Consider the following 24,303-nt stretch of genomic DNA (forward strand, 5'->3'; position numbering starts at 1 on the left):
CATTATGAATTCTTGCCACAAGGTCAAACAATCAATAAGCAAGTTCAACGTCGTTTGCGTGAAGCAATCCGAAAAAAACGCCCGGATTTGTGGCAAAACAATTCATGGCTTTTGCACCACGATAATGCGCCTGCTCACACTTCATTGCTTGTTCGTGAATTTTTGGCCAAAAACGAAACTGTAACGATGCCTCAGCCTCCATATTCGCCAGATATGGCTCCATGTGACTTTTTTCTATTTCCAAAAATAAAGAGAACATTAAAAGGCCGTCGTTTTACAAGCATAGATGACATTAAAAGCGATCGCTGAAAGAGCTAAAAGCTATTACAAAGATCGAGTTTCAAAAGTGTTTCGAGGATTGGAAAAAGCGTTGGCATAAGTGTATTGTATCCGAAGGGGACTACTTTGAAGGCGACAACATTAATGTAGATGAATAAATAAATATTTTTTTCATAAAACGAAAATTCTCGTTATTTTTTGAACACACCTCGTACACTCGCTTCCGAAGGCCTTTCGCATCATTTCAATAGTTTCTGAACTCGTTTTTCCGAGTTGAAAGCAAAATTTGATGCAAATTCGTTGATCTTGTTTTTCAGTCATTTTTGACAATATCAAAATCCGACAAATACGAAAATGGCACTGTGATCAAAGATACGCTGCGCATGAACTATACGTCCGGCAGGTGTCAGTAAGTAATCAATAGATTCGTAAGGCTTTACTGTTGACGTTTCTGTCCGGTAGAGGTCGCTCGAACACTATGGCGCGAAGATATAAGCGTAGGCCCGATACTTTCCGGATCGACCTCGTATACTAGTTTTCTGAGGGCGATATACACTTTCAAATTCCGGCAGTCTAAAGGTTAAATATCGCTCGTCGTACACTATTAGCCACTTTTCCACATGTAACGTAGTTTTTAAAATATCAAAAAGTTCAAACTATTCATTTTTTTACGGAAAAAAGTTTTCTATAAATTATATTTGAATAAGTAAAATATATTGTACTTTGAAATCGCAATCTATTATAATTTTTTCTATTAATGTGTCTTATGAATACACTGTGCTATAAGCTTTCCTAATTAGAATTTTCACTGGGCCCTTCGTATTAAAAAATTTTATTTTCTGCTGGCATACTAAAAATACTTTTCCGATTGGCCTGTAACCCGAAACCCATTTTTAGGGATTCATTATAATGACTAGTTACAGGTAATCACAAAAACTTTAAAAATCAAATATCAATATAATAAGTGATATTTGATTTGAACACACAGCAAGAAATGTTTCATAAAAACTACGATGATTTTCAACATAAAAATTATAATTTATCGCGGTAAAGCTAAGACACTTGTACTGCTTTACGAATTTTAAGTAATATTGCATAAAAATTATGAATTTTTTCTTAATTTTTTTATAGTCTGAATAAAATGTACAGAACTGTCACGGGAAAAATTTCCTTACTCTCCGAACTCGTAAATCCCGATCATTCAAATAGATCCGGTTTAAAGTATTGCGATGTTGAAGGTTATATATAATAATGTTAAACGAATCCGACATTTTTTACTTTACTCTCAATTCAGGAACGTACAAGAATGACAAATGTTTTCACTCGTATTATGCAAATGGCACTGCAACAGCACCACTGTTTTATTATGTGAATTTTTGCAGTTTACCATCAGTAAAAATTGCAGTGCGGAACTAAAATATTTCATAGAGCGTTAACAATTTTTATGTTTATATTCATAAAAATCCAGGAATTGCTATTTCATTCCAGCTTTATCGTGATAATCTCGGTAATTTTTACGCAATATTTCTTTTCGTGCAATAATTACGTGCCTACATGAACTTATTGATACGTTCATTCATTGAATTTCAAGAATTTAAGTTGTAACTTGCTATAAAAATATGCGTGTACTGAAATATGTAAACAAACATCAGAAGTTTTGCTGATTTTCAGACAGTAAGGTATGCAATCGTATCAAGCGTCAGCATAGTTACAATTTAGCTATACAACGGATCTCTTCAGTGATATTTATAAAATATGAAAAATAAATAAAGTTCAGTTGTTGCTAAATATGATTTGATACACTTTTATTTTAATATCTGACAATCTTAACCAACTAAAAATGACTATATGAAAAATGATAAGTTCAGGTTAATTATGCTGTTTTACAAAATAAGGTTTTAACCCATTAATTAATTAATTCCAAAATGTCAAAATTTCTTGCACGTTTTCAAAGTGATTTTTTCGTATGTAATTGGCTTTGAAAAAATTCTTGAACCACATATTCTGATGTAAAATTGCATGCTCTTTCAGAATCCGTTGCCAGAATCATGATAAAACTCACAGAAAAAGAGATATGCTCGATTGAAACATAAAAAATACCTAAATTTTCGAAAAAAAAAATTTTTAGGATTTTTTTTCGAAGTGTTACGGTGAAGACATCACCTTGCGACCGTGATCAAAGGTGATCATGGGATTTGAAGTTTAACAGGGGATTTTTTTGTTTACCTTGAACCATCGCTTCTTTACAAAATGGCGGAAAAAACGAATTTTTTTTTTCAATCTTCATCAATTTTTTTCTCAAAATCTATGGACTTTAGAAAAAAATTCATAAGTACAAAAATGCCTTAGAATCGCTTGAGGAATATTGTCAAATTTTTTCAGAATTTTTGGAGACATTTTTGAAAATCCCATTTCCCAAGTTTCCCGGAAAATCAAAAATTGTCTCAAAAAATTCTGAAAAAATTTGAGAATGTTCCTCGAGTGATTCTGAGACATTTTTGTTTTTATGAATTTTTCTCTAAAGTCCATAGATTTCGAGAAAAAAATTGATAAAGTCGAAAAAATAAAAATTCGTTTCAGCCGATGTTTTGAAAACCTATTGGTAAAAAAACGTTCTGTCTACGAAAACTCGGAAAAAATTTTAATATTGCTCGAATGATTCTAACTTATTTTCATTCTTTTTTCAAAGACTTATAGATTCCGACAAAAATTTCATCCTTTATTTCCATTTCATTTCGGCAGATAAGCGTAATTTTTGGTCTCATGTATTCATGAATATTCGTCTTTTTTTGTTCTCTTCTTTCGTGTTTTTGTACATACGGATGAGTGATAAATAAACGAAATCATTAATTTCATACATTATGTCGCGGAAACGTGTAAGATCTTCTGAATATGAATCAGATTCTTCAGATAGTGATTCAGAACGCAACGTATTGATTCCGGATCCTGACTATTCAGGTTCCGATGATTCTGGTTCCGATTTTGATTCAGATTGCGAACATGAAATACCCAATATCACTTACAATAAAGCTCGTGCAAATTATTCTGAAAAACAAGATAAACTTGAAGAAGGTCATGAATTCACTTGGATTGAGGGTGAAAAGTTACACCCTGATTCTTGTGAAGATAAAGTATTATTGTCCGAATCGCAAAAAAAGAAAATACGTAGGAGTGAAACTTTTCAATTGTTTGAAACCTTTTTTTCTATTGAAATGAAAAAATATATTATTGATGCGTGTAAAGACAATGGTTATGATCTGAAATTGAAAGATCTTGATACTTTTATTGGAATAGTTATTTTTTCTACATTCAATCCCAGAAAATCACAGAGAGATTACTGATCATCTGATCCGTATTTATCTAATAAAGTAGTTTCTTCTGCAATGTCTCGCCAACAATTTGAAATCACAAAATCTAAATTGAAGTTTTCAAAAAACAAAGACAAAGATTCAAATGATCGAGGATGGCGCGTTCGTTCTCTACTGAAACTTTTTCAAAATAACATCATGAAATTCGGAATATGGAGAACTGCTCTATCCGTTGATGAGATGATGGCCAAATCCTATTCAAAAACTGTTTTGAAACAATTTATTCGAGGAAAACCGATAATATTTAGTTTGAAATTTTGGGGCTTGTGTACTTCGGACGGCTATCTACTGAATTTGGATCTTTATTGCGGCAAGAATTCTCAAATTGGAGATAAGTTATCTAAATGTGCTTTAGGTTCACGAGTAGTATTATATTTATTACAACCATTTTTTCAAATAATAAGTTATAACAAAATTTCTCAATTTCATCTGTACTTTGACAACTTCTTCACGAATATGGATTTGGTATTACATTTGAAGAAATTGCGTTTGAAATGCACTGGTACTATCAGAGATAATCGAGTCAAAGAAAAAAATGTGCTTGATAAGAAAGCTCCAAGAGGGACATATGTGGTGAAGCACGACGTAAACAGTGGCATAAATTTCATTACTATCATGGATTCGAAGCCCGTCTCAATAGCTTCAACTGCAGCAGGTGTCAATCCTCTATCTATTTCAAAAAGATACAGCGCAGAGGCTAAATCTAAAATTGAAATACCTTTTCCGCAAGCTTTTCACCTATATAACAAATTCATGGGAGGTGTTGACCTGCATGACGGACATTGCAATGACATACTCCCAAGTATACGATCAAAAAAAAGGACATGGGTAGTTTTTATGAGACTTATACAGGCGTCTATTACTAATTCTCTTGTAATTTTCAATGCTGCTAATGATGGAAAGAAAAAAGTTGGAATAAAAGAGTTCACTATTTCGATTGCCAAATACTACTTACAAAAAAGTAGTCGCAAAAGTAAAGCACATGAACGATCTAATAGTGACAAATTGAGGATTTGTTCGAATGGAAACTGTCCAATAAGAACAAAAATTTTCTGCAAAACATGTAATTTAAATATTTGCAATAAATGTTGGCTAAAAAAGCACAGCTAAAAGTATGAATAACTGAGAGGCAAGGGGACTCACGGAAAACAAGCACCCCGAGACGTGAGAGGCAAGGGGACTCACGAAAAACAAGCACCCCGAGACGTGAGAGGCAAGGGGACTCACGGGAAAAAAGCACCCCAAAGGAGACAGAATTTTACCACGTCCACGCCGTAGTCTCTGGGTAACGCTAAGAGTAAAAAAATGTTCCTAAAATTTGCACAGAAATCGTTTTTTACCAATAGGTTTATAGAACATAGCGGCCGAAACGAATTTTTATTTTTTCAACTTTATCAATTTTTTTCTCGAAATCTATGGACTTTAGAAAAAAATTCATAAGAACAAAAATGCCTTAGAATCGCTCGAGGAACATTCTCAAATTTTTTCAGAATTTTTGGAGACATTTTTGAAAATTCCATTTCCCAAGTTTCCCGGAAAATCAAAAATTGTCTCAAAAAATTCTGAAAAAATTTGACAATATTCTTCAAGCGATTCTAAGGTATTTTTGTTCTTATGAATTTTTTTCTAAAGTCCATAGATTTTGAGAAAAAAATTGATGAAGATTGAAAAAAAAAAATTCGTTTTTTCCGCCATTTTGTAAAGAAGCGATGGTTCAAGGTAAACAAAAAAATTCCCTGTTAAACTTCAAATCCCATGATCACCTTTGATCACGGTCGCAAGGTGATATCTTCACCGTAACACTTCGAAAAAAAATCCTAAAAATTTTTTTTTTTCGAAAATTTAGGTGTTTTTTATGTTTCAATCGAGCATATCTCTTTTTCTGTGAGTTTTATCATGATTCTGGCAACGGATTCTGAAAGAGCATGCAATTTTACATCAGAATATGTGGTTCAAGAATTTTTTCAACGCCAATTACATACGAAAAAATCACTTTGAAAACGTACAAGAAATTTTGACATTTTGGACGTTAATGGGTTAAAAAAAATCATGAATCCAAATTTCTTACTGCTATTTGAGATAAACTACACCATAAAAAAAAGATTTTCGAAGTTGTGCCCTAAAAAAATTATATTTTTATATAATTAAAAAATTTATATTTAAAAATAAAAAAATTATATTTAAAAACTATATTTTTCTAATAGCAAATTTTTAAAGTTTTAGAGATTTGCTCATTTACAATCTGTCTAATATTTTGAGACAATAAGTAAATGTTATTACAATTTGGTTATATGAATGTAAACTTCAGAGGAAGACTCCAATGAGTATTTTATCTCTTATTTTTAATTTCAAAACGTGTATGTATTAAATAAATTAGGATTTATTTATGTATTCATTAGCTTGTGTTTCTTGAGTCTGATATTAAAGACGATTGAAATCTTTCCAAAATTTCAATATTTGAGTTTAAAGCAGCACCCTAGAGTTGTATGCTATTAGTCCAGACTGGTATGAATACAACTTTGTATAGCAGTAATTTGCTTTCAATTAAGCTCTGATTTTCCACCGATGAGCCAGTACATTTTTTCTCTATTTCAGTCCTAGCTGTTTGCACTTTGTGAATATGTGTTCTTTCCATCTAAGCCTCCAGTCTAGGTGTATACCTAAATATTTTACGTTGTTTCTTTTCGGAATTTATTTATCGTTGAGTTTAATAGGTGTACAGATATCCTTTCATTTAGTATAATTCTTTATGAGTTGAACCAGTTTTGAAAATATAATATAATTTTGTAACGTTTGGGATACTATTGTTGCCTCTGAGTGTGATGTTAAAAAGGCTGTATCTTCTTCGTATGTTGCCGTTATAATGTTAGAGGACATAGGTAGGACCGATGTGTATAACAAGTATAGTGTTGAGCCTAGAACACTGCCCTGCGATACTGCTGCATTTATAATCTATTGTTTTGATATATTTTTATTTATTTTTATTTGGAAAGCTCTATTTTGTGGATGTGACTGAAATAGTTCATAGTGGCGCTTTGGAAAACATCTCTTGAGTTTGTGCATTAGCCCTTCATGCCAAAATTTATCGAACGCTTGTTAGATATTAAGGAATATGCTGAAACAATACTGTTTGTCTTCAATGGAGTTCCTTGCGGCAGATACTATTCTGTTTACTTGTTCAATTGTGGAGTGATTGTACCTGAATCCAAATTGACGATCTAGGATAAGTTTTCTATTGAATATTATCAGATTGATTCTAGCAAAGATTAATTTTTTACAAATTTTTGAAAATACTGGTAAGAGACTAACGAAGTTATCAATCCATAAGAGATTACCAGTTCAGATTCTTTACTAGGTTTAATTATTAAAATAATCTTTGCTTCTTTCCATTGAGAGTGAAAATAGCATAGACGAAAGCAAGTATTTAAAACAATTTTTATGTATCTTATTGCTATTGTAGGTAATTTTTAGATAATTATTCCTATACTATTATAATATCCGAGGGCTGTTTTGTAATTAATATTATTAATTATTTGAAATACTTTCTTCATTTTAATAGATTTTATCGGTGTGCTATCTTCTTGAGTAGTGGTGTCTATGTCTTTTAATAAGATAATTCTGCATTTGTTTGTTTTTTTCTTCATACAAAATTTTCTTTCATTCTTCAGTTACTTTGTTTAATTTACATTTATCAATAATTGATCTTGTTAACTAATATTTTTTCTCAGTAATCTTTTTTTTTTAATTTTTTGAGCTATATTATCGGAAGTAATTTGCTGTGTTTTTTGTTACTATTTATAATAGTAAAGCATTTGATAATGACTTCAGTTAAGAGTACATTGAGAGTTTTAATACTGCTTTCTATTTTAGTAGGCGATTTAAAAAGAATGACACATTTTATGCATTGCTTTATGAAAAGAGAATATTTTTACCAGTCAACTTTTGTATAACTGATTACAGTTTCGAGTACTTGGGAGTCTAGAAACATTAATACTGTAGAATGGTCTGATTTTAAGTCTAGGCATGACGATACTTCAAAATATTTTTTATTTATACCTTTTACGATTGTAAAATCTATCAAATCTCTGGTAGATTATTAAAATCTGTTGGCCAGTATGTTGATTATCCAGTGTATATTGGAGTATAATTATTTTTTGTAAAATTTCAGAGAGTGCTCTGCCTCTGAAGGATTGAGTTGATGATTTTGATCTCTATCACAGATGCTACGCATTATAATCGCCTCCTACTATAAAGCGATTTCTAGAGTTTGGAAATAGTCTGTACAGTCTTCTTTTCTTATTATTTTATTTAGGGAACCTTAAACAGTTGATATTGTTATCGGATTATTATTATCATTTATGATTTCACTAGTTGCTTTTAAATAGATTCCACTAGTTGTGTGTAGGCATAGTGGTTTATTTTTATTTTGATTATATGCCTCCGAGTGCTTTATTGTATAGGTGATTTGTTTTGTGTACAATGTAATTTGGTATGTTGAGATAGTTCTTGTTCGTGAAGTATATTTATGTTATTAACATGATTTCTATATTTGCGTTGATTAAAAATGTTCTTATCTCGTGGTATCTCTGCATAAAACCGTTTGCGTTCCATAGCAAGTTTCAAACTATATATTGTGCCATTTTGTTTACTGATACTGTTAATAAGTTTAACATAGTGTCCATTCTCTGCATTAACTGTTCCACCATACGTTCAAGTTTATTTAAATTTGCGTTGTTGGTATGTTTACTTAGGGTTTGTTACCTGAGTATTGGTTTAATTAAATTCTTCTCTCTTATTCTGTTTTATTTTGCGTTGCTTGGCCGTATCTTTTGTTTGATCTGATCTGTATTTGTATTTAAATTAGATTAGAAATGATTACTGTTTTGACTTAGAGTTTTTCTCTTAATTTGGAATATAATTTTTGTTGAAGCTGTTTGTGAACTGAGCATTCTTTATATAATATTACAGTGCGGTCACCATCGCAATTTGCGCACATTACTTCTTTAATTTTTTTTCTAATTGGACAGTCTTCAGTTGCGTGTTATTTAGCACATTTGACATAAACTGTACTTTTGTTACAATAGTTTTTTGTATACCCGAGCTCTTCACAGCTATGACATTGCGGGATATCTTGTTTAACGTGCAGTGGTTCAAATTTAATTATAGTATTTAATAACTTGTTAATTTTATATATTTCTTGGCTTTTGTAATCATGTTCTATTTCTACAGTGAACAACAGTAATGGTATCTTGGTCAATGCTGTTATTTTGGATGTTTAATACTTTATGTCCGTGTTCCTTTATGGCAGATTTCAACTCTTCAATATTAACTGAAGGGTGTAAACTTCTTAATATTACTTTAAACCCTTTATCTTCTTTACGCTAGTATGTATAAAATTGTGTATTTTTTTCTTTTATTTTGTCCTATCACTTTGAATATATATTCATCTTTAGCTATTGTGTTTAGCAGATTTTTTCTAGTGGATCGATATATTTTACGTTGTATGCAAAAATAGCAAATTTATTTTTAACCGTGTTTGTTTGTAAATTGACTTTGCAGTATTTGGGTTTGCCGTTTCTTGTTCTGTAGTTGATTTTCTGGGCTACTTTGTTATCGTTTGTTTGTAAGGGATTTCCAGTCTTCGAAGTCATCTTGCGTAGGACTAGAAAAGTAGTTGTGTCCCCTAAATGAGAGACCATTTTAGCCGTTACTTAGTTTTTACTCTGTTGTTTAACAGTAAATTTGAATTATCTGTCACTTTACTTGATGTTCTAATAATTTTCGAGTAGAGCGCGGTAAAAATACGTCTACTCTCCATAGAGATCAAACGTTGATTAATATAATATAAATAATAAGTTTTTTGGTAACAAAATTTAAGGTGTATCACATTTCAAAAATCAATATTACCGAAAAACAGAAATTAGGTCAATAACTTATATAAAATACTATGTATGCATAAATTCAATAATTTACATAAAATATTATATATGTGTAAATATATAACCATTCATATTTATAGTAAGAATAAATATTCATGGAATAATTTTTTATTTTCAAGCAATTTCTATTGTTCATTAAAATTAAATCCCTTCAATGTAATACATTTTTTTATTTTAAAGTAAATTAAGATTTACTTAAAGTTGATTAATTTTTACAATTTTTTATTATTAAATTTACTAACATATATAACCATTTCCCACTTATCTTTTACAAACGTAGTTTAAAATATTTGAAAAAAAATGTTATTTTTGTGACGGCTAGCAGTAACTTAGTTTTTTTTATATTTAATTATTAAATATGACGAACGGAGTGGGAACCTTCCTGATTTCCCACGATGAAAACGCATTCGAAATATAAACTCAATAATACTACATAACAAGTATCGTAAATTACATAAAAAAAAAAATCTTTTTTTTTTCGACCTTGAAAAATAATTTAAACCGAAAAAAAAAATTTTTCGAAAAACCAAAAAAAAAAATTATTGCAGTATTCTACGTGAAACAACAAACATTTTTTCTCCTATAAATTTTTTTCGATTGTTACAATTTGACGGAGATAAAAAATGTTGAAAAAAACTGTCACTTCCAGGAAAAAATTCCCGTGCGCGCGTCATATTTGACGAAAATAAATTTTTGATGAGTGATTCAGATAGGGCTTGGTAATAGCTAAAAAATGGTGTACTTTAAATTTTCGTACGATTTTTTTTCCAAAATTGGCTAATTGTCAAAAATAATAAAAAAATTTCAGAATTTTCAATTTTGCATAATTGTTGCAAAATTAAAAAAAACAATCGATGGCAACCGTGAATCATATCATTTGAAAGCTCTCCGAAAGACCTTTCAAACGCACCCACGCGCGTCTCTGTACGTTAATTTCTACCAGAGATATAAAACTTTGAAGTTAGACTGATTTTGCCCGTGGGGGGGTAAAAGTGCGTGAGCGGCACTGTATAATGAAATATTTTCTGATTACAGAACCGAAAACATGATGCATTCTTCTCTGTTATCACTGATATTCTTAACAATAACTAATCCAGTTACAGCCATCATAGGATACTACTGCAGAGCAAGATCTCTTAATATAACCACTATATTTTTATTAAACGTGGAAGAATGTGAAATGCCTTCTACAAAAATAAACATAACAAGAAAATACATTCAATTATTACAGTTAAATACCTATGAAACTGCACAAGTGTTTCAATGTAAAGTCCAAGTAGACCGAACTGTTTATTATTGTGGAATGCATTCACACAATTCCATAATAGAGAATGGCGCAATAGAATATTTAATGGATGCAAGCCAACAAACGTGTTATGATTTGCACAAATGCGGTACATTTTACTTTGACAATTTACATGTATTTCGAGATATTAAAGTTAATCAAACCACAGTTAGACCCGCTATACTTGCAGGAAGCGTAGATCATAATGGAGAATGTACCTATGGTAGTTATTCTGATGCTTATGGAAGCTGGAGTTCCGTAGTTGTCCAAGCTAAAATAAAAGTAACTTTACAAGAATATACCGCTTCTGTCGACTTAGATAATAACCAAATAATATTACGTAGTGGCGTTCGATGTATTTTAGGTAGTGAACATTGTATAGATTCTGAAGGAGGATACACTTTTTGGGAAAGTGTACCTAAAGATGTATGCAAATTTAATCGGTATCAAATATTGTATGAAGGAACAGCTAATCAAATTGAAGGTGAAATAGAACAAACATTATACTCGTTAGTAACACAAGACATTGCTTTTGCGTTAATATCCAAATCTAAACGTAATCTATGTGGTTACGAAATAATAGTTACTGAACACCCAAAATTATTTGTTTATATTGTCGAAAATAATGCATTTTTTCTAAGTAAGAAAATATCAATGAACAACCTAGATATATTTGCGTATGTAAATTCTAAATTTGTATATGTAGAACGTCACATAAAAGTACAATTAAGTCGTATGTACAAGGATGTTGTCGTCCATCGCTGTAAGCAAGAAAGAGAAATTATGAAAAATGCACTTGCAATTGCTAGTCAATCTCCCGATCAGTTTGCCTATAATCTCATGAAAGGACCCGGATACATGGCTGTGACAGCAGGAGAGGTAGTACACATCGTTAATTGTATACCCGTTGATGTGAAGGTATCGCAAGGAGACGAATGTTATGCTGAACTAAAAGTAATCCATAACAACCATACCAAATTTTTATCTCCAAAAACACATATTTTGAAGGCTTATGGGACAGTAGTTGATTGTAATGCTCTCCTACCCACATTTTTTTACTTTAATGATGACTGGTATAAGTTTTTACCAAGAGCAGTAGAAGCAAAAACTCCCACCACTCTTAAGCCTTTTTCTGGATTAACTTGGAAGTACCAGAATATTCCCTCACTAGCCACCAGCGGAATATATACAGAAAAGGATCTACAAGATTTAATGAACAGAATCCTGTTCCCCTTGGAGCAACCTGCAGTAATAAATGATGTAACCAGAGAAATTCGTGGACACACCATAAGAGACAGTAACGGAATAATTGGAAGGTTAATGAACGAGAATGTAATGGAGCAGTTAATAGTCAATACCTGGAACAAAATGTGGATGAAATTTATGACCTTTGGTACTTTCAGTGCCGTTATACTTGCAATTATACTAATTGTCCAAACTACAAAAAAATTAATAGAAGTCCTCATCAATGGAATAACTCTACATAGCATTTATGGATGGTCTTTTCATCTGATTGGGGCCATATGGAACAGTTTAACTACGTTTCTGATACATTTAGCACCAAAACCCACAGAAGCGAAAAGGGATGTAGAATCCCCAACAAATATTGCCACCGCTCCTGGACAGGAGTTATATCCGACTCTACATACAACAGAAAATGAAATAACACAACACAACCAGAGTAATTCGATTCCAGCATCACAATCTCAAGCAGTTAAACCATCGTTTGGGTTCCTCCCATGTTAGGGTAAGATCTTCGAGATTAATAAAATAATAAAAATAATGATAAAACCTTGATTACAGCATGATACGACAAGATCTTTATAATTAGAATAAAAATTTCGATTGCTCTTCTTCGTTGCACTCCTCTAGCAATCATTAAGTGTGGGGGTGTGACGGCTAGCCGTAACTTAGTTTTTTTTATATTTAATTATTAAATATGACGAACGGAGTGGGAACCTTCCTGATTTCCCACGATGAAAACGCATTCGAAATATAAACTTTGATAGTGGCCCGAGCCTGCGTACTCAAGCTTACAATCAACGCTCTATCCTGCTTTGTCCCACACGTATGTGTTGACAGGGGCCTACGATCATCGCGTATACATCGTGAAGTGTTATCACGCCGATAATGGAAGGGGACCATAAAAATGCAATCTATCTTTTTTTTCCCACCGATTTTTAAGAAAATATCCGTAATATTAAATAGATTTTCATCAATTTTGTAAGCCATTATAATGCGCACCTTTTTGTCACCGAATAACCAATAAATAGAACAATAATGTATTTTATAATAAATCGTAAAAGGTTTGAATTTTTCTGAATGTTCATAATAGTCACTATGTATCGTCATAATTAATTAAGTTTAGTACAATTATGTATAAGTAATTATAAGCTATAGCGTTACTCTTGCTCTTAAAAGTGGCACTCCGAGAGCCATCTCTGGAGAAAAGGGCCCAAGTTAAAAAGGGACCGCCCTTTCTCTCTCTGAAAATTCACGCCCACAGACCAATAAAGAAATTCTGGATATGATTAGAAAATTTCCGACCAATACAAAATTTAGCCGTTATCGCTTCATGGGCCTGAGGAAAGGGATTTCCACCCAACCACCCACGGCTTATAAAAAGCTCTGTACAAGGCTGGAGAGTAAGTTAAGTCAGAGGAAGTGAGAGGAAGTTAAGTTCAGATAGAGTAAGTGCGGAGTGAGCACCAGGAAGTCCCTAATAAGAAGTTTTTACCAGTGAGTGAGTCCCGGAGGAAGCATCAAAGAAGAAAAATCACCCAAGTATATTCAGAGCACATAGAGAGAGAGAAAGAGGCCAAAGAGCAGAGAGAACGCAACTTTAATAATAATAACTGATTTGATAAAATAAAAGTAAGTAAAATCTTAAATCTGGCTATCCTTTTCTTTCTTTAAGTAATCCGCCTTTCTTTTGGAAATTCATTAAGCGTGAGTCTGGTGAATTTCCATTAAAGTCCCTTAAGAACACATTAAGCGTGAGTCTGGTGTGTTCGTAATAACATTTGGTTATTACATTCCGCGTTAGCATACAGTTTTCTCAACGCAACAATATTGCTCGTCCCGGCTTATGTGTTACACGATAGCCAAATCAGAGCAACCCTGAGTTTACGCTTGCTCCAAGCGTACCTGAGAGTGACCCCGACGTCACATTTTTATTGGATTCTTATATTATATAGGGGTTACTGTAGCTCTCTGGGAGCCCAGGCTTCTGTGCATAGAAATCTTTTGGGTTTGAGCCCCGGGCATGTGAAGATTTTCAGAAATGAAATTTTCATATTTGTTACCGTGATTCCGGTAGTTCATTGTAGGTATTATAGGTCCAGTCATGATACGTATAAAACTTTCTCCTCCTACACCATATTAAAAAAATTGGTTAAGGAGATGGGTCTACATACTCATGATTAGAGAACCAAGACTGATGTGGACTGGTACTTAGTGTACCTCTGCAGCATTTCACGTGGACGTAGTTATTGAAGTTACAATAACAATAGTAGTATACATACATACATATAAGCACACGCGCGAATATATATGCGTGTACATACAAATTTTAATAAATAACAGTGATTGCTTGAAAATGAAAATTTATTTTAGAAATACTCCTATTACAAATACAAATGATTTTATATTTACCCATGCATAGCTAGATTATATCATTATTATGCATATTGCATGCTTCTTTTTTATTAAACAATTTTCACAATTAATAAACATTTATGTTAATTGTTAATTATAATATCATATAAAGGAATTCATGGTGATTTAAAAAGATAAAAACTAATTACTTAACTATAATTGTTTATTTATTCATTCTTTAAGGCTTAATAGCCTTAAAGAATGATTAAAGACACCTTTTAAGACACTCTACTTTATTGAATTACGTTAAAATATTGATTTATTAATATTTGTCTTTCTGTGAGACCAAGCACATATTATTCCTCTTCTTCAAAATAGTAGTTTTCCTAGTGTCAAAGGTCTAATTGTGAAGTTGATCATACGCACTCGATGTTACGCAATGCACATGCGTTTATCATGTCCGTTCAATAAAATCAATGCTAATACAAATAAATTAAGATAGCAACAAAAACATTATTTAGTAAATTACAAAATATAATCGTAAAATAGAACTTAAAAATATATAAAAGGAGTTTTAAATTAATGTCTAAAATGGTTCATTTTTATTGTTTATCAAATTAAATATTTAATCATATTTCAAGTTTTAAAATTATATTTATTCTATAAAAGTGTTTATCATTAAATATAAACAATTTTATATTTGATTTATATGCAAATATTATATTTTTACTTTATTATTTATTTTTATTATACCCGTCGTATTTTATTGTATACATATTATATTTTCAGTATATAACTTATTATGATTTAAAAAAATAGAATGCCAACATTATCGACTTTAACGTCCACATTGTATCCCCTGCAAATGTTTGAATGCGATCAGGGCATATAAATTGCATTTTACTAAATACGATACATCTTTTATCATCTAGTACAGCTCTGTACAAATTTTTACGTTATTATGAGTGAGTAGTTTCAATTGCATTATCAAAATAAATTTTAAATATCCTATACAATTAGTTAAAAATTATAAACTATTATTGATTTTTAAAGCATGTTACTATAAAATGCTACTAATGTATATGGTTGACAGGAAAATTATTATTTTGAAGATGAGTATAAATATGTGCTTGGTTTCCTAAAAAACCAAATGTTAATAAATTATTTTAATACAATTTAGCAGGATAGAAACTGGCTTAAAGAGATCAAGAGTCAATGAGAGAATAAATGAGCAATTATAGTGAAGTAATTAGTTCTTGATAAACAACTTTAACTAAATAATAATTTGCTATAAAAAATTGTTGGTAATAAAATTTAAGATTCGTCACATTACAACAATCTATTTTTAACTAATAATGGAAATCACTTGAAAATAAAAATTAATTTCATGAATACAGTTATAAATACGGATGGTTGTATATTTTTATATATATAGTATTTTATATAATATGAGTAAATAATTTACGAAACTTCTATTTGTCATTAAAATTACACTTATACAATGCCGTATGTCTTAAATTTTGTTAACAGAAAAGCTTATTATTTAATAAAAAATATTTATATTTTGGATTTGCTATTAATGTTTTTGTTATTAATTTCATCTGTTTAAATTAATATTGGTTTTATGACGGAAAATATTAGCGCACAATTTAATTATTATTTTCAAGTTAGTGATAGCCGTAATATTAATTTATAAATAACATTACAAAATAATTTTAACGTTATGTTAGTTGAATATACGAAAGGAATACAATACCTATACCTTGTGGCTATATATATTATTGAAATATACTTGCACAAACTATAATTTGTGCAAAAAATTTGGTTTGAGCTTTCTTGTAATAATTTTTATTATATGTGTGTATATGAGCGTGTATGTGTGTGTGGGCGCGCGCGTGTGTACGTGTATTTTAAAGAAACCGATTATACATTCATAATCTCGAGCAAACTTAGATATTATGTGATATATTTATCTATACTAAAAATATTTTCTAATGGATGAAAATTAAGATTTTCCAAAAACTAAACAAAATAATCATTTTTTAATTTTGTGGAAAGGAATGTTTATCCAATTTTGGTGAAAAACATTTGTGTATTTTATTGAAAAATTAAATTTTATGTATGAAAAATCGATTTTATTGAAAAAGAGCTTCGCTAATATTAAACCACAGATCTTAACAAACCTAATAAACAGCCTAAAATGAATTTTGTTTGGTTCTAACAATTGTGCACGATGCAAAATGAATAAAGTGCTACGATAACAGCAACTTTTTAATTTAAGACTTGCGAACTTTCAACCAAAAAAATTGAAGTTTAATCCAAATACTTTAAGTTAAAAAAAGTTTGACGACGATAGTATTATTAAAACGGTTTTACGAGCCAATCAATAAACTTTCACTGTTCAATGTTAAACATTAGCTGGATTCTTTAAGTATTTACCAGCTGTGGAACTAAACACGTAATAATTTAATGAAATCTAACCTGAGTTATCATACTTTCAATTGAATTAGTTTTATCGTTATATCTAACTAGCTATTATTCAGATGCTTAATCAATAATTGTTATTTTATTATTTTATAAAATTGTTGTTGAATTAAAAATTTTTAATAAAAATATCAAATCGATATTCCTTGACGAGGTACTAGGGTTCTTCTTTATACAGCAGACCGTAGAGGAGTCAATCATCTATCATTGATATTGTGTCTGTGACATTGTTCATTCACTTCCTTTCCATTCATCCTTTCAGTAAATACGAGTATAATGCAATGACTAAAGAAATACAAATTTTTTAAATGAATTATAATCAATACAATAGTAAATAAAAATTTCTAAATATAAGACGTTTCTATATTTTTTCAGGTAATATTTCTTAAGTTACATGATAAAAATGCCGATTGTTTTAAATTACGATAACACAAGCTAGATTTAATCAAATTTATTGTACATCATTTTATTTTGAAGCTATAGCTGTTGTATTATAACTATTATATATTCTAGTTATTATAAGCCTTAACATGAAATCTTGTACAATAAAATAATCGCTCTCAGTCAAGAGTTATGGTTGTTTATATCAAAGCTTCTATATTAGGCAATATAGCTTAATGAAAAATATCTTAAGAACTCGTCAACTGAATGAGCTGTACAAGGAAATCGGTTCATTATTTGTATTAAGCAATACCTGTACCTAATTTTAAAGTGATTCGATTAAATTTATTCCTGTTATCGTAAAAACAGGAAAGGCTGTTGTTGACAAATTCTTGAATTTATTGCGAATCTTGAATGTTTTTAAATGATTTGAAAATAAAAATTCCAGCAAAATTGTGATGAATTTTGTTATTACAGATGACTTAAAATTTGCTAGATGTCTTATTAATAATATGAAATATTTTTAAAAAATTTTCTGGAAAATTTCATGCAATATTTTGCAAAATATCAATATTTTAATATTTTTGTTAACATAACTATTTAAAAAAGTAGCTAAGGAGACTATTACTTTTAAGTTAATACTTTCGATCTTTATTTATTTATTATTGTTACTTCAAGAATCAAATTCTTTTTAAGCTCTGCTAAAATACACGAGGTGATTGTACGCAATACCTTTAGTTTTGTATTAAGCCATAAGAAGCATTCAGACCACTCTCCGACACTATACTGTTATAAGGTTATGGAAGGCAAATATATTAGACTAGACCTACTTTTAGTGGAATCCAAATTATTACAATCGAGGTAACAAACCAATTTCAATTTTAAATTTGTTATGTTTGGAAATCAAAACCATGAAATCCTATGCAGTAGTAGGATTCACCGCGATCTCAAAAAGCTATTTAAGGTTTTAAATTGTCCACACATATAAAAAAAAAATTTTTAATTTTAAGACAATCTGAAATCAAAATAAAAAATTATTTTTCATACTTATCAAACTGAAAACACTTACAATATTAAAAATATGTAAAAAGACTTATCGAATATTTTAGTGAAAATAAAGATTTCAATTTCTTATTTTCATTCAAATATGAAAGTTAAAAAATTGTTAAGAACGTTATTTAATATTACATATGAATTTATGTCATCTTCAAAGCCTTGTTATTTATAATTTATGAAGAATTCCTATTATACTAATGAAATTTAAATACAAATAAATTAAAGTGTTTGAAAAAATCGTGTTAAAAATTTTCTTTAAATTATCATAAATAAATATTTGAACACAAAATAAGCAAGTAAAATACAGAGGATGAGGGAGAGCGGAGAGAAAAGGTAGAGACTCGCGAGAAAGAGGGGTGAGGGAAAGAGGAAGAGAGATAGGGGGAGGCAACAGGAAAAACATTATACAGTGGCTTGGACGTAATACACGGACCAGATAAGTTACGGGATTCGATGTAAATAGCGCACTTAGTTATACTCGGCACGCGAGAAACACAAGTTGAAAATAACGAAGCGCGCGTGCACAGCCGGAAGGAAGCAGCCAAGTGAAGAAAAGGAAGGGAATTTTTTTCTCTAATGAAAGCAATCAATTCAGCTTAATCCTCCTGCTTTGGCCACTCGCAATCATAAAATGTGTGGCTATGACTACATCTCCAGTATTCCCTATTTCAGTCAAGTACCATTTGAACAACGAGCACAAGACGCATAACAAGTGAAGTAGCGCAATGAGGGAGGAAGATTAAGTTGTTGGAAAAGTAGCCAAAGAAGCAAGGGTTGGAGCTAGAAACTCTTTGAAACAGTAGTAGAGTATCGTTAATCTTGGCAAAAAGGCCTTTACTTTTGTTCACGACAAACTACTTGCACAGATTCACTAGGTAAAAACAAAATAAATTGTAACCAGCCTCGATAGATCTTGCACCGCGGAAATGAGAGTATCGAGATTATCTTTGGACAAGCTTGATTTCGTAATGATCTTGTGGCTTTAAATGGCCTCCCACTGGTTGTTAGTACCACCTTCTGTTCTTTACCTTATTTATGATTATAAATTGTAGATCTCTAATTTCATTCGAAATATAAGTATTGTATTGAAACAGAAAGGAATAAAAAAAATTTTAAACTATTTGTCACACTGACACAACCTTCGATTATATAACAAAAATCAACATCTTTATTCTTATATTAGTATATATTGCGAAAAATATATTTAAAAGACAGAAACAATTGATAACAAAATAAAATAATTAATTTTATAAAAATCATGAAGTAAATAAAAATAAAATTATCGAGAATAATATAACAAGAAAAGAAGCCAACTTCAAATACAATATATTAACAGCGTTTTTAAGGTTGAAGAAGAATACAATTTTTTAATATATTGGATAGAAGACTTCGTAAATTCTTTATAAAAGCGAATGAAATATGACCGTGAAATACGACTATTCTTTTGTTTGTGTGAAATATTTTTTCAAAATTTCATTAAAGGTCTTCTGCTAGTCTGGTAGTCTCTTATAAGTAAATATTTTTATAATATTCATCTTATATTAGGCTGTCACTTAGAGTTTTTACGTATCATCATATGTACACCGTAATACATTGAAAATTTGTTAGTCATTTAATAGCTTCATTGATAGTAAGTAGCACGTTTGTTTCAAATAGAGATAGATGGTTAATTATATTGAATTGCGCACATGCTTACATATCTCGAATTTTAAGGTCAGATAGGAGTCAGTTACAAGAATTACAAGAACCAAACTAGAATATCTAGTGTTACTCATTTCATTTTTAATTTTCCATAAATATATGTATTTACCCTTCCTTTGACGAAATCAAATTATAGATTATCGACATTTAAAATAAAAGTTAACTTCAATTAATAAAACCGAATAATTAAAAATCACGGTAACTATGTATTCTAGACAGACATATCTAAGCTACTTAAATATAAGGTAAATCATGGAATCCGCAAAAATATAGATTACCAAATTATTTCTACAAATTCCAATAATAATAATAATAGTAAAATAATGTATTCGCAGTGATGAATTCAATGATAATATCTAAAATATAACATTTATCAGTAAATAATCTGTGCATATAAAATTACCGATAACTTTCTTTTTATTTAATTGGAGAACTATTAATAAGCTCTTGCATTGCATTCCTTATTTTTTAAGGACATGAAATTTCAGTACCAAGCCTTAACTTATCCGTTTTATATGAATGAAAAAAAACGGCGAGGGAGAGACAAAATGAATATATTTCGCAGTGGCTACGATGGTATAGCGAGGTAGTGTACAACACATAGCTGGAAATAAATCTAATTCGTGAAGCCGGATATGCGTAATGGACAGACGGCTTGCCAGCAGTCAGCACCCTCGACAATGCGCAAACGTTGAGCGGAAGTCTTGCCGCGCGTCGACGACTTGCCGTAGGAACTGTCCAAGGGCACTGGCTCAAAACCCGCTCGCCCATTAGTAGGCCTCTTGTAATCAGAAAATCAAGCAGAAGGGTTAGACGAGTGAGCGTAGGGTCGCACTTGAGTGCGCAGTTCTACAGTCACAGTACGTTCGCAAGAACGTACTTCACTGTCCAGTTCCATAGAAAGATCCGAAAAGTGCTTTTTCGCTCGCTTCCTCTTCCCGTCTATTTGAAAAGTGGCCACGTGCCGACACGTGCCTGAAGACGTCAACACTGATCTATGTTTCAGACAGTACGGTTCTGAGAACAGTTCTTTCATTTAAACTGACTATATCGCTTTTGACTATGTCGTATTGCCGAAAAAAAATTAATTTTTAAAATATTATAACCGATTTCTCAATAATGGAATGATTAAGCATCACCTAATTCAGACAACATTACTCTTGTGTTTTTACTCTTTTTCTTCTTTCATATTTGCTTCTCTCTTTCTTTGAAACACTTCCTACCTCTTTCTTTTTTGCGGTTACTAATAATTGTTCTTTTTTCGACGATGTTTTCATAATTTACGATGAATTGAATGTGAGACATAGTCGTACATTTCGTGACTTACAGTGTTGATCCTATATTTATAGGGGAAACGCTGAATAACGGAGGTATTTTAAATATGTTCAATTGTTAGCGATTCGCTTGGATGAGAAAGTCCCGGTCTCCTGCACAAGTTTTGGAACATCCAACTTCCTCTTTCTTAATGTGTTTATATATATTCATACACACACGCACACACACACACACACACACACACACACACACACTTACAGTAAATCTTCAACAAAAGATTTTTATTGTTAATGAATGTTTGAGCTATCTGAATATTTTATTGAACAAACGGATGTCGTAATATTATTTAAAGTTAATCGTTATAATTTAGTGGAATAAAGAATATGTTACACAAACATAAATTTACATATAAATTTATCGCATGAATGAAAATAAATAAGATAAACAATATCGATTACCTAACTGATTTAACAAAGTATATTTTAATGGAGACAGTAAATCTGTAACGTATAGACAGTAACGTACAGTACGCTATACTTCGATTACTGATTTATTTGAAAAATAGATAGAATCAAATTTCAATAATTTCGAATTAAGGTATAATTTGGATAGGAGAGTTTACTTATTTGCAGAGATAGAATAGAATTTCTTTTGTAATGTATTTGTCGACTGCCTAGCTGAATTTAAAGTGCGAAATATCGCTGAAACAATCGAAAAAAAAAACAAAGTTGAAGTGACTTTATATGACCGAAAACGGCAAAGTGTCGCACATAGTATAAACGTTGTGGACTTACACATTATTGTTTGCGTAACCGCAGGGGAAGAGTGGAAAATCGCTGAGAAGTGAACAGAGAGCAACGAGCCGAATGAACAGGAAATCACTAACCAACCAAATCTAAAAGCGATGAAATATACGCTTGATTCGCATGTCACACGAATGGCGAATCAAACAGTAGAGCAGAAACGGATAAGTATTAAAAGGCGATAAACGAAAGTACTTAACTTGTTGCTGCAGTATCCATATCCCTTCTACTGGTTGTACAGCGCGAGCGGCGGCGGTGAGGTCAGGCGTGGCCAGTCTTTCTGGAAGAGCGAGTAGCGAGCTCGGCGAGAATTCGAGTGAAACACGCGGAAAGCGGCCAATGCCGCGTCTACGTATGTGTAAACATTGTTCGAGAGGGGAGCTCTCGACGACTGCAGCCCAGCCGGTCGGCCGCCTGGCCACCTGCTTGAGCTTGGCTGGCTAGCCAACGGCAGCAGCAGCACACCTAGCCGCCGTCGGCTGACGCGCTTCAAAAGTGGGGAACGTTGCACGCTATACTTCGGTTCACCCACGCCACACTTATCCCCACTTTGTTGAGTGCCGAGGACGATAACGAATTTCGATGACGTAGCAATAATCACTTGATATTGTACCAGTTACATCAAATGCGGTTTGTTTTTACTTACCGTTTTTTTAATAATTATATAAAATATCTTATTGTTGTCTCTTCTCATTAATAAGCTTCACTCCGCGCAAAGATTTAGTAAATTTTATTTTGTATTAGATTGTTGGATGTTTTGTATTCTGGATTTTTCGACTTTTATACAGCTTCTCTTACAACAATAAGAGCAAGAGATGTACATACAGTAAAATTCAGCAGGAGATAGCTATTGAAATTATTTTACATTATTATCCAAAAAAATTATATATATATATATATATATATATATATATATATATTCTACACCGTTATGATTTTTTGTCAGATAGCTTTATAATTCTTTTTATATAAAACGAGTAAAATTGATGCAATATTTCAGATTAATAAATTTGATGTTTTCATAGATTTTTAAGATCGCTGATATTTTTAATGATGAATTAATAATTTTTAATTATTTTTAATGATATTTTTCTAATGTTCGGATCAAAATTTTATTCAAATATATGCGTGTGCAAGTACGTCTTTCTTAGTTTCAAAATGTAATTTAATACTAAAAAAGTCATAGCGATACATATATATATATATATATATATATGTCTTATAATAGTCATATATCTCCCATTGATAAAAAAATATATATCGTAAAAATTGAGTATGCACAAATGCTTAACTATGGCATTGAAAAAGCATTAATGACTATTTTTCATAGGAATCTAACTAAATATAAACATTTATTTATAAATCATTGATAAAACATATTCCGTATCATCTGCTCTTATTGTACATATATAAGCCACAAAAAAACTTCTGTAGGTCAATCATATTTTTTCAAATTAAAAATTTTGATGTACATTCCTAATTTTTTAAATATTTTTATTTATCAAGACTTAAGGTCAGGACTGAAGGAATCTCTGAAAAAATGTAAAGTGGAAATATTTGTATTATATTTTCCGATCTCTATAAGTTTTAAAAACTTGATGTTCAAAAAATTGATAATTATTACCGTGGAATTTTTGAAATTACTTCGAGTTTACATGAATGAGACGAAACAAAGAAACTCATGTCACAAGTGAATTCTGTTTTGAGTTGAGATGGACCCACCAAATCTCGGAATTTTTTTGGCAACGGATAGACTCATCCGTTGTTAAAACAGACAGATACCTGCCGTAATTATATTATCGCCTCATTTTCTTTAAGGAACTTGTTTCTGACTAAATTTTTTTGCTTTCTGCTACATCACTAGATCGGCATTTCTCGGTAAACCTTTCTCCTCAATGTATATCGCCTTTATCTCTAGCCCCTGGAATTAACGGTATTTATCTTGTGCATACGTGTGTATGTTTTGCGATTTCAACATTATACTTTCGGTAAGTAACGATTACAAATCAAAAAGTAGGTTAATTAATACAAAAAACATCCCGACATACAAATATACTTCTGATATCTTTCAATTATACAGAAAGAATTTTCTCGAATGTCGCGTAAAATGGCGGCGGACTATTATCTCTTCTGCT

At 31.0% G+C, this 24,303-nt stretch overlaps 1 protein-coding gene across 2 annotated transcripts in view; it reads right to left on the bottom strand.

The window, feature by feature from the left end:
- Nucleotides 1-22,724, bottom strand: part of LOC131675061 (paired box protein Pax-5) — a 399,649-nt gene extending 376,925 nt beyond the window's left edge. The window contains exons 1-2 of one of the 2 annotated variants that reach the window (XM_058953888.1): nucleotides 22,369-22,724; nucleotides 22,160-22,260 (exon numbers count right to left, since the gene is read on the bottom strand). In XM_058953888.1, coding sequence (XP_058809871.1) covers nucleotides 22,160-22,163 — 4 coding nt within the window. In that variant the 5' untranslated portion in view covers nucleotides 22,164-22,260; nucleotides 22,369-22,724. The remainder of the gene's footprint in view (nucleotides 1-22,159; nucleotides 22,261-22,368) is intronic. The other variant, XM_058953887.1, reaches the window with a different exon arrangement.
- Nucleotides 22,725-24,303: the final 1,579 nt, after the last annotated feature.

This window comes from Phymastichus coffea, unplaced genomic scaffold (genome assembly GCF_024137745.1).
Source record: "Phymastichus coffea isolate CEN01 unplaced genomic scaffold, Cenicafe_Pcof_1.1 PCOF00016, whole genome shotgun sequence".
Taxonomy (NCBI): Eukaryota; Metazoa; Arthropoda; class Insecta; order Hymenoptera; family Eulophidae; genus Phymastichus; species Phymastichus coffea.